The sequence below is a fragment of the Lagopus muta genome, chromosome 5 (genome assembly GCF_023343835.1).
Source record: "Lagopus muta isolate bLagMut1 chromosome 5, bLagMut1 primary, whole genome shotgun sequence".
NCBI classification, from domain to species: Eukaryota; Metazoa; Chordata; class Aves; order Galliformes; family Phasianidae; genus Lagopus; species Lagopus muta.
The window spans coordinates 2,782,588-2,795,001 of NC_064437.1; the positions used below are offsets into that span (position 1 = coordinate 2,782,588).

The 12,414-nt window shown below is 45.0% G+C and overlaps 1 protein-coding gene across 15 annotated transcripts in view; it reads right to left on the bottom strand.

Moving 5' to 3' along the window:
• The window catches only part of NFIA (nuclear factor I A), a 231,809-nt gene that overhangs the window by 103,266 nt on the left and 116,129 nt on the right, over positions 1–12,414 (bottom strand). For 14 of the 15 annotated variants that reach the window (XM_048946073.1, XM_048946072.1, XM_048946069.1 and 11 more), the window contains exon 3: positions 2,446–2,511. The exons of the other annotated variant lie outside the window; for it this stretch is intronic. In XM_048946073.1, the coding sequence (XP_048802030.1) occupies positions 2,446–2,511 (66 nt within the window). The remainder of the gene's footprint in view (positions 1–2,445; positions 2,512–12,414) is intronic. 15 annotated transcript variants of the gene reach the window in all.

Below are 12,414 nucleotides of genomic sequence, written 5' to 3' on the forward strand. Positions count from 1 at the left end.
TCACGTTCGGTAGATAAGAGCTGCAGATCCGTGTTGATCTACAAGCCGGGCGCTGCAGGCTGGGGGCTGCGTGTGCTGAGCGTGAGCACGGCGGCCGCACAGGGGGAGCAGCCCCTCCAGGGCCAGCGGGCTGCCTTGGCTGCATTGGTAAAGAAAACCTCCCACACGGGCACTGCAAAAGGTGCCTCAGCAGTCAGGAAGATTCTGCTGCAGTGGGGAAAAAAAAATACCCTTCAGTAAAAATGAGAAAAAGAAAAATCTCTCTCGTGTTTATTAAGAAAAGTCCCTCTCACAGGTCACCAACGAAGTTCCAAGAATTCACTAAAAGCTTGTTTTACAAGGAAGGCTCAGGCTCCAAAACAGAGATATTTCATTTCACTAGGCTTTTACAGATTTTACATTATTAAACACTGACATCGCTGCTTTTTGGGCTGGCTGTTGAGTAACGAGCTTCCTTAAGACCGAGAAACTGCAGGGTAAGAAGAACTGTGGTTTAATAGCTGTGAAAGAAAATTATCTAAACATGAAATAATAACATGCTTGGTGCCTAATGCATTCTAAATTAAAATATGATTTAATAAACATAGGCAACATACTCCACACAAAAAAAATCCCAGAATTGGCAGAACAAAAATCACAGTTTAGTCAGTTCTTCGCTTAACCTCACAATCCTTTGGCTACAAATTAGAATTTCTGTGAACAGGATTGATAAGAGAAATTAGGCACTGTCTTTCAGCAACAACAAAAATGTTTTAAGATGGTATACTTAGAGAAGAGCAGTATGAAACCCATCAAAACACGAAACCTTTTGTGTTTCAATGCAAGGAAAACATGGGAACCCCCAAAGCCAAAATCAGAACAGCTCGATGTGCCCTGTGCTCCACATCCTATGACATGCACTCCTAAGTTTTCATGGACCTGAACCTCTTCCTCAACTTCATCTGCCATTGAAACTCTGGTCCAAATGCAGTCCTGATCTAACACAGCCTTTCAGCCTCACCTCATCGTGCAGCTCGGCCGGTGCCCAATACAGTCCTCAAAAAGCACACTCACCACACATGCAGCTCTAGGGATGCCCTGCAAGGGCTGCAGGCAAAAGCAGTTGGCTGCCCTCCGAAAGGGCACTCACATTTGTGTTATTATAGATTTCTACAATAGTGGATTTGAATGTCCCCAGAATGGTGGCAGGTTTCAGAGTCTCAAACCATCCACACAAGTTCTTCAGTTCTGCGTATGAGCTACAGTACAATGGGTTTCCCTTCTACATTCAGATCTTGTTATATGCCTGGTTACAAAGTCAAGAAAAGTTATTAATAATAGATGCTTATCTCAGTCTCACTTTGGGAGGCATCATTTCTACGTCCTAGATGTAAGTGTTAGAGAAAATATCCATTGCCCATGGGCCAATGGAACCTGCTTGAGTGAGGTCCACCCCACTTAAACACAAAAAGCACAAGAAGCCTATACTTTCACATACACGAATTTGCTATTATCAAATTATTTTTTTCAGCCTGTATTACAACAGATGCCATTGGTTCAGCACAAGCTATTGCTTCTAATTTAAATCTGTCCCAGTTCAGACAAATCAGTGTTCCCAAAATTCACGCTCCTGGCACTACTTCCAAATAAGCCCCAGCGGCTGCCACCTGAAATCCCACTTTTGCAAATGGACCGAGAGAGCGGCGCAACGAGCCACAGTGGAGCCTCCCTGTGCTGCTCACCCACAGTATCCACAGCCCTTAAAGCACGCTGACGCAGCACGGACGATGCTGCTGGCACCCAAGCCATTCCTGCAATAGGAACCTGCCTGGGATGTTTGCAGGTGTGCCCTGAAACTGTACTGTTAGGGGGGGCTGCTGCTCAGTTTTGTTCAGCGGGATTTTGCTGCAGAGAATGGGTCTGCAGAAACGTATTTCAAAGCAACCATTTTGTTGTGTGGGACTGCCTGAGATCCCACGCTCTGCAGTGATGGCCGGCCACATACAGAAAGTTAGGTACTTTGTGTGAGAGCGTCAACAAACGGAACCAAGCTAAGAGCACACAAATAAAAATGAAAGCAATGAAGCACACGCCCCTGGGGGGGGAGGGGGGGGTGGAATTGTGACTCATGGCCCAGGGACTGGAAGCCTTTGCTATGGAGGAATAAGGGTGAGGGTTGCATACAGCAGGCTCTTTAATGGCATCTCCCTAATTTAAATGATTTCTAAAGGAAAAAAATAAAAAAAAAATAAAAAACCAGCCTCTCTCTCCAGGTCTGGAGAAACAAATGCTACTTTAGATTAGTGAAACAGTAGCATCTGAGCTATGAGGAGAGTACACAATCTATCTGCAGCTATCCCATGTCAGTTATTCTGAATAGTGCTTTTATATTAGACATAGGAAAAAATCTTTATAAATATGGGCTGTTTTAATATCCCAAAGCAGGAGCAGCAGGTAAGAACTTACCATTTTCTGGCTGGTCCTTAATATCAGCTTCACTTGGCTGGCTGGGACTTTCAGATTGACTTGAATCTGAAAAACATAAAATACAGCCAAAAATTACAGGGTCTGCTGTGGAAAATAGATCAGAGGCGCCAGACTTCCTCAAAAGGCTGAGAGTACAAACTGAGGACAGGAATGTTGCACCAGGACATGATAATGCAATAGTCCCGTGCCTAGGTGAAAAAAAAAAGGGAATCTTGTTTATGGCACTCTGCAGAGTGCTCGGTGTGTGTGTGCATAAATTAAGCTGCGAGAATCCTTCTTTTTAGAAAAGGCAGATTTAAACTACTCTCCTACATGTGTTTTATAAAGCAGCCTCTATGTTGTATACAAACCAGAGCCTTAATCCAACACATAGTAAAGTCTCAAAACAGATTTTGGAGCTCGCATATAAAGGTAACCAAGCAACACTACAGAGTGGTGGAGATTGTTGTCTACCCGTTTCTGAAACAAAATCTGCAAAACTGACAGAAGAGCCGAGTTTCGTTAAATGCTTTCACAGTGGTTCCACTGCTCCCAGAGCGCCGGCGCTGCTCTAACGGAGGTCGGGCGCTGGGCGAACCGCTGCGGGACCTGAGCAGGGAATGGAGCAACAGCTCCCGGCCGACGGCCTCCAACAGCCACAGCAGATTTGCCTAAAATAATAAAATGTCCTACAAGAGCATGTGTGTAAATATGACTGGCTTGCTGTTTTTGCACGTTGTGAACTCTGTGTTATGAGGACTCCTCTTTGCTTTGAGAATTATTCTGAGTAGAAGCTTCAGTCAAAAAATGTTTTCCTTCTGAATTATTTCTAACGCTCAGAGTTGGAAAAAATAGACCCTTTACCTGTGGGGAAAAAATATTAAAAAACAACAACCAACCAAATTCAAATTACTGGTTTTGCAATTAGCTGATACAGGTTTTCTTTTTCCTCCAGAAATTGTTTTGCAATTTCTTGAGCCCGTCCAAAAAACTTTTTGCAGTGAACCAAAACTCAGGACCCGAAACCACTCGCTACTGCCTCAAAACCGCCTCCACTCGTGGCAAACCCATTTTCTGCCTTCACCTTGACTCCGCAGAGCTTCGAATTAGCTGTCTGAAATCTGACCGCGTTTCAGTGAGAAGTCAATGCAAGATCAAAAGGTCATGACACTTCACTGTGATTAAATTGAAAATCTTACTTCTATTGCAACAGAGTGATAACACCACCCCTTCTTTTTCTTTGAGGTATTAATAGTGCTGGAAGAAGCAGTACTACTAGTGACCTTGGGTCAAGCGATGCTAATTTATTGCTTTAAAAAGGTTCCTTGCTTTTAAGCAAATGAAGATTTTAATTACTGCAGAGCACTATAAAGAAAATGCCTATTTTAAATATTCAATTTTTTTTTTTTTTTTTTTTTTTTTTACCTGCTGACTGTACGCATTAGGTATCATTCAGAAGCTTAGAGGACAATCTTGTATTAATTAAGATCTACATGTTAAAAAAAAAAAAAAGCTCACAAAACAAATTTTGATAAATTTCAGAATATAAACATTCAGAATATCAAGCAATTTAAGTTTCAATTCCGGTGTTTCAATTTAAAATCAATGAAATTCACTAAAAACTGCTATGTCCCCCAACGTGCCCAGAGTCTGGTTCTTCTCTTTTATATTCATCATTTCCAATAATTTCTACAACGGATCTCAACAAAATAATTTATTCTTACTTCCGCAATTTTGTTTCAAATATTCACCTTCGAGGTTATGGCTATCAAAGCTCAAGAGGGTGGCAGGGGGAGGCGATGGGCACGCTGCTGCTGTGCTCTGGACACTGCATTGTGCCAGGAAGCTTCCCGCCTCTCATGCCACAAAGGTAGAGACAAAGGTAAAGTATTAGAAATGGAAAATATTTACGTGGCATTCAAAGTCAACATTCAGTGCATTTCATTTTACAGGGCACACACGGGGCCCTAGCCCTAACCCTAACCCAACCGCCCGCGTTGGGGAAACAAAGTACTTTTGTGTGCACCGGGGGCTGCTTCCCAACCCAACACTGGGGACAAGAGAGAGGCTTCACTGTCCACAGGACATTTGTTTGGATGCTGAATTTTAACTTTCTTTCGTAACTCGGCTTACTGGGAGACATTTTGGTAACTCCTGTTTTCCTGAGACCTGTTCCTTCTGCTGAAATTAAATATTAATTTCTAAAAAAGACAACAAAAGCTTTCAGCAATAACCTTCCTGGGGAGGGACGGGGCAAAGCAAAGCAGGCCGAGGTGGCATTAAAACCAATGGATCTAGCAACAGCGACCATGGTTAAGGCTACCGAGCCCGCATCCTGGGCACGAGGCGCTCCGCATTGTTATGCAAGGTGGCATCCTGTGGAAACCCCAGATAAGAAGCCTGAGTGAAGGCACTTAGCCAAAATGTTTATATGCAGAATTTTGTCTCCCTGATTTTATTCAGATGCCGCAGATGATCCGGTACATATAAATGTGCCGCCACATGGTGAAAGGATTGGCAAAATCGGAGCCGCTGTATTTTCCAGGCTTGCCTGGGACCAGCCTAGTGCACCCTCCCCAGCCCGCTCACTGTTTTTCAGCAGTTGGCAGGAACTCCCGTCGGGGCCTTTTTGTTGTTTTGCACACAGAAACTTTAAAATCCCCATTTTGTGAATGTTTGGTGTTCTGCGGGCGCGGGTCTGTGGGAGGGGGACGCTGGACCTGCTGAGTCAGTGCGCCAAACAGGTGACCGGAGGAATAAATTAATTTTTGCCCATACATAATTGATATAAATGGAAGATCGTTTTCATAAGCATTTGCATTAAATCAATAAAATCACTTACTATAGAGCGGTTTAACAATTCATTTGATTTTCTCCTTTCTATATATTTGATAGCCACTCTGCAAAACAGTACGCACTTTATGCCTATTTTCTTTAGCAACAACACTGCCAGTTAAATTCTACCACCTGCAATAATTAGAGCCATTGGAAAACACACAAAACAAAATATACAGTAGATGCGAGTCCCTCTCGATTCCATGGCCCCCTGCGGCAATGAGCTTCATTGGTGCCTTAAGCGAAGGCTGGTAGGAAGCCAAAGAATCTGTATATTACAATAAAGTGCATGTTATTAAGGGGAGGATTTAAATGATTTCAGATGGAGTTGGAAATATTATAGTGAGGGACCACTATTAGGATTCTGATTTAAAAAAAAAAATAAAAAAAAAATCACCAAGGAATCTAGTTTGATATTTAAGGGAGCTTAGCCTTGAATAGCGCAACGGGTTTTATTTGGGGTCTTTTTTTTGGTTGAAGAAAAGTTGGTTGCTGGAACTCTTAACTCTCCCTGTGCTGGAGGCGGCAGCATGAGCAGGGACATGTGAGCCCAGGACAGCGGACAGAGACCTGGCGTCACCGCAACCACGGGGAAACAATCAAAAGAAACAATCAAAACAACGTCAAAGACATTCCACTCTCTGCTCCCAAAGCAAGTACGATTACGGGTAAAGGAAAAAAAAGGGGCTGGTGTCCTAGCACTGGCTGCCCTGTTCTGCCTGCTGCTCTGCTCTGGCTGCTCCCAGGCTACCGGTGTGCACAGGGCGGTGACGCCGACCCCGCTGTGGGGAAGCCCTGCACATCGGCACACCACGTCGGATTCGGCTGCAGCGGAGCGAGGCTCAGCCTGGCTGCGGGGCTGGCGGCTCAGAGAGGAGCGCTGCTTTGTTTGGAGAGAATGAAACGTTCCCAGGGACGTCTGGCCTGCGGACAGGACCAGTGTCAACAGTGTCGACAGTGCTGTTCTTTTTGTAGAGCGTGACACAGACGGTGAGGAGTTGGTGCAAACAAATCCTGCACCAAGCGTTATGCCACTTCCCAGCGTTAAACTACTTCTTGGCAGTGGGACTTGGGGAACACAGGGCATTTTCTTGGAAACGTGCAGAGTGCTTTCCAGAGAGCAGCCCTGGGTGTGCCATCGGGGACCCCTTCCTACCTGCAGGAGCCGACCCTGCGCTGTGCCCGAATGAATGGGCGGTGATGGCAGATCACACCAAAGCCAACGGCGGTGATGCCGAGAGCTGTGCCCATCCTGCAGCCCACACTGGGGAGTGCCCGGGTTACATTTTCCATTCTCCGCATGTTTGGGGGGGGACACGACATATTGTATAATAAACTGACATATTTTATTCAAGTTTCAGAGTCCTATTTGTAATAAAATATTTATACGGCTGGGTTGTGCTCATGCAATAAATTTTTCATCTATAGTTTTGGGCACGGATTCCACCAAAGATTTATATATGTTTAATAAAAATCTAAATCATGTTCCTTTATATACAACCTTACGTGGCGAGCTTAAGGGATTTACAAACAGAAACCAGCAATAGGACCGAGGCTTTTTACACTCACTTTCCCTTCATTATACATTATAATGTAAACACGCATGCACCGCTCCGTATATGCCGCAGTTCTTATTTATGGCTATTTCGGTGGCTACTACTATTTCACTTCAGGAAGGCCTGGCTCTCCGTTGAGCTCCAGCCATTGCTTTCAAGCCAACTTTTGCAGGGAGTTCAAAGCGCCCCGTTGTCACACGCCGCACCGTCACACGCACAGCTCGCCGGGCCCATTGTGCCCGGACAGCACCGCGTCCCTCTGGCTGACACACATGGGTTGGCGGTGGTGAGACCCCACCATGGCAGCCTGGTTTCTATCGGGCAAGGAGTCTTAATTCCTGTACACTGGGAAAGAGATTATCTTTGATAATGGAAATGTAAATCAAAGCTTGCTGTTGTTTATTCCAGACAGACATTTGTGTGTTAAGTCTGTTTATCAGGCAACACTTTGTCTAAGCCAGGAAGTAGTCAGCCTTTGTAACAAGATGTATGCAAATGATTTTCCCATGAGCCCTTGCCACAAAACTTTTGTGGCCAAAAAAAAAACTCCTTGTTACTCCACCGGCAAGACGCTCCTAAGCCACCCCGTAAGCAGACTAGCAACAAAACAGCCAGCTAGACTATGCTGATGAGCCTGAATGGGACCCAGCCATGTGCCCGCAGTCTGCTGCTCGGCATTGTGCGCACGCCGGGCGCGCCGCATCTGTCTGCCAGGCAGCGCCTTTGTGGCACGGTGGGCGCAGACAAAGCGCCGGGTGAGCTCCTCGGGACGCGGGGCTTCGGGTGCCCTCCCTCCCGGCGCTGGGACCAACGGGGAACTCCGCCAGGAGGACATGGGACCCCTGTGCCGTACCGACGCGGTTCTGTTTTAAATCAACTTTCTTTGTTCTCTCCAGCCCATAAATGATTTACTGCTATCGTGCGATAGCCCAGAATGCGGGGAATCTCTGTATTCCCATATTTGTTCCTTGATATTACAAACGAGTATTTGATTCACTTCTAAATGTTTGTTTTTAAAACGGTTTACAGCCTTTGATTCCTGCTTACTGATTCATTTCTGGAACGTTTTCTATTTATTCCTTTGCAGTAGCAAACGTTAATTTTGACTTAATTCAAATCGTCATCAAAGGCTTCCTTAAGAAATCCCATGGCGCAGATTTTATTTGTTATAATAAAATATTCCTAAAGTAAACATCATGCGAGCGTGTTTTTTTTTCAATTCCGAGAGATACAAAAATCCGTTACCCAAAGGACCGCGATCGGTTCAGCCCTTTTTCCTAGACAAAATAAACACTTTAGGACTTTACTTGTTTGTATTCTCCTCAGCGGTGCTGTATGCATCACCAGCTAAAAACAAAGAAACTTTTAGCTGCTCAGACAAAATGCAGAAGCTCCCCAAACAACGAGGCGGGGGGGTGGGGAGGCATTCACCAAGTCTGACAGTCCATTCAATATGGGGATGATGGCCATAATGCATCCAGGGTCCCCTTGCTAATTAAATATGCATTGGCACAGTTTTGATCGATGCAAGCCATGGATCAGATGACACACCTGCAAAATCTTGAGCCCAGAGCTCCCAGGAAAAGGAAAATACAGGCTGTCTCCTTATCTTTGTTTTCAAAGGCTCTCAATTTCTGTGCTTAGATATCTAATTTAATTCTCTCACCCCTCAGCAAACTGGATTAGGAAAGTCAATACTGCCATTGTGCATCGACAGGAACACACAGCTTTCCTTTTATTCAATTTAGCCATGACCTTTAGACAAAGATAATGACAACTGTCTAAAAGTAAGGTAGGGCCCTGAGGAAGGCCCTGAGGAAGGGCCCCTCTTGCCCACTGTGCGGAAGCACCCACCAGGCACGGATAAGTCCCAAGGACACCACTGCCCACGGCTCTGTGCTGAGGGCCCTGCCAGGTGCCGGCGGCCAAGCTGGAGGGGTCCTGGCCACGGTGCCAGGGGAGTCTGGTCCCAGAGCCACAGCAGAACACACCGCCGTCCTCTCTGGAGCCAGGAGAAGGAGCATGACTTCCGCCATCAGGATCCCTACTGGCCTTCCTGCACTAGATAGCATCTTTCTGATCTATCTGCAAGGCAAGGACAGAACGCGCCGCCAGCAGGAGCGGCCACAGGGCAGTAATCCAGTTTGGTGTCTGCAGACACAGCTCGTACCTGGATCGCTGATCTGGGCTCAGGAAAATTCACCTCCACGGAGCAGCCGGGCTCCACAGAGCGTTCCTTTCCGCCGCACGGCGTTGGACTCGGCAGCGCTTTTTTAGCTGCGTTTAAAAATACATTTGGCATTTCTAGCTGTGGGCCAATATTTTTTCTCATGTCTTTTTATACAGATTTGGAGGGAAAGATATTTGTAACAGAAAAAAAATATATGTGCAAAGTTGGATTGCTAAGTTTCAGTAATCTTGGGAAATAAAAAAAAAGCAGCCTATGTACGAGCTACAAGGAACCATATGGATCAACACGAGCTGCCCTCGTATCCCTGGGAAATATAAATTAACCTACATTTCATTGCCATAAACCCCAAAATAAGAAATCTAATTAGAGTCTCTACCCTCAGATTCACTTCTACAAAATTTGCCTATCCCCCTCACACAATGATTTACAGTACTTACATCCATTTCTTCAGAGTGATTTAAATTTATTGAATCATTTCAATTTTTAGAGAGCTTCCATTTGGATCTGTATGGGTTTCTAGACATATGCAGGGCTCAGTTATTTAAAATTAATTGCAGTACAATAATTTTAAATTGCTTCGCGCTATACGAATCTCAAGTGCTTTGAAATATTTGAACCATTCTATTTAGGAGCCATCAAACTCGCAAGCACGGGCAGCAAGGAGTTGTTGTAAGAGCTGAAGGGCTGCACCGACGGTCCCCGAGTGCAGGAGAGCGGGTGCTGGGCATGCTCAGCACACACCGACTGGAATTTATAGAACAATTCTGCACATTTTGCCCGAATGTCAATCTTTAATTAACAAAAACGGGCTCTGTAATAATCGCAAACTGGTAAAAAATTTCTCAAACTAGAAAAGCACTGTTATAAAATAATGGCATCCATTAAAACTATTACTACTTCTAATGTGTATTTATAGAACGTCCTTTTACCCTGGAAATTAAAACATCTTATTAACATTAAGCAAAGCTTTACGGCACCTTTGTGGGAAAGGTGAGTGTAACCGTGCCTGCTTCGCCAAGGGCTGGGGGCACACAGAGGTGAAGCGATTCACCTCTAGAGCACCTCCAGGAGGAGGAAGAAGCCAGGAGCACCACGTCCACCTCAACGGCACTGCCACAGCTCACCCAGAAAGCCTTCAGCACACTGCTGAGAAAAGTGCTTATTAGAGTGGGGCCAAAGTCACCTAGAAGGGATATTTCCAGTTTAGCTTTCTCTTGCACTTCATTTTGTGCTCAGTATTTTGAGGTCTTTTCCAACCTTTATGATTCTATAATCTCTACATTTCTTCCTCGAGCATTGCCTAACTCAACCAAACAGTAACAACAGTGAGAGTGGCCATTAGGTAGTTTTTGCAATGCCTTATATCACATATAAGGGCATGTGGAGATGCAACAGTGAAGAGCAGACCGGGTCGCGTTGCTAGAAGTCTCCTGGTCAGCCTCTATGCAATGTTACGCTGCTGAGTAAAGTAACATCAGCAAAGCAGGGTTATACCCACCATATGGTGAGGCTCCATTGGTTGTAGTACGTTCCCCCAATTAATCTCTACTCATCACCCCCTTGCTATTTATTTATTGTGGCAAATTTGTCCTCATGGGACATGGGGCAGGGCTCTCCCAGCTCTCCTCCTTGTGCCTAGCTCCATCCTTCCATGCTGTGCTTGGGCTGCCCTGCCCTGGCGAAAGTGCCGAGCTGTGGGCACGGGGAGGCTCAAGGCTTATCCCTGACAGGCAGGAATAAGGGAACTGCTCTGATTCCAAACCCAAATAAAAGCACTCCCTGACAATGAGCCCAGCATTCTGCAGCGGCTTCCAAAGCTCGCCTTTCTTGCATCTCACTAATAAGCGAGCTGTTTCTGGACACCATCACATCGTTCCCAGATTTCAGCCCTGCCTCTTGCTAAGTTCTGCCACAGCCAGAGCCGTCCAAGCCTTCCCAGCCAGCAACAACAGAGAAAAGCCCTCACCAGGCAGTCAGAGCGGGCACAGCCCCAGCCTCCTGCTCTGCCAGCCCGAAGGGCAGGTGCGCTGTTACTCCTAACACAGGATTCAGGTAGGAATCCATACATCAAACAGAACAAATAATACTTCAAATGGGAGAAATGGGGCCATTTTTCCTATTAAGGATTACCCCGTTTCAAACAAGGAAAGTTAATGTTGGTAATAAAAATAGGCGTGATTATTTAAGGAATAATGAAAAGGTGAACCAATATTTCACGGAGTTTTTGTCAATAACACTAAGACCAAGTTGCAGATGGGGCAATCTGAACAAAGTTCAGGTGCCTATTTTTTATTAGGGATCTGCACTCGCCACCCCGCTTTCACAATTCCCTTTCATTTTGGTGTACCTGACACCTTTCCTCTTGGCTCCCATTTCAGCCCATGGTAAGTACATATTTGGTTATAGCAGCAATTTTTAATTTTTTTTTTCTCTTCTGGCAGATGTCTTTTCCTTGTTCCGTGCACTCCAAGGAGTTCAACGTGGCATGCGAAAAATTTCCATTTCAGGTTTTCTTAAGCCTTCGCCAAAATTAAACTGCTGGCAAAAACACACTCAGATATATAAAATTATACAGCAGAAAAAAACTGCTTGATGGCTCCCTTTCCTCCCTGTCTACCTTACTCTCTCTTGCCTGGTTTCTGAAAATAATTGCAGAAATACTGCCACCAGCCCAAAGCCTTTCCCAAACTGAAGTCACAGGATTCTGCCCACAAAGAACTGCCACCAATTGCTGCTCCACGGATGTGTTTCTACTCACAATATTGCAGACTGAGAAGAAGAACAGAGAATTACCATAAAAATCAGGACGTGTTTTGTTGCATCAGTATCATGTTGGCATCAACAACACAGACTCGAGTGGAAAAAAAGCAGCCTTTTGGTAGGCAGCCTCCTGGTCCTGTGTTCTGCTGGATTTGTAAGCCACGCAAGTAGAAGCTCAAGTTAAAACGCTGAGAGAAGCAACATACTGCAAGCTCAGTACCACACTGTGTTCCAGCAAAATCTAAGGCACCACAGCCACAAATGATGGAGAAAGGGAGCTGTACCTACATCTCAAAGGGCAGCAGGTCCTTACAAATATACAAAGTAGTTGGATGTGTAGCTGTGAGGTTGGACTCCCTCCTCCATATACACGTTGAAAAAGATTCAGATTAAATTGTTGGCTCTGGAAACGTCACCTAAAATCTATTTCCACTTGGTCCCAACCCTGCAAAGCCAAATTTTGAGGAAGAAAATGAAAAGCAGAAAAGCCCAGCGCTCTCAAAACCCGTAACTGCATTGTGTAGACAAAATTTTAATCAAACTTTTAAAGCCATGGTTATGATCCGATGAACAGACAGCTTGACTTGATTACATTTTTAAGTTTCAATTTCTATTTCTGTTTTAAGA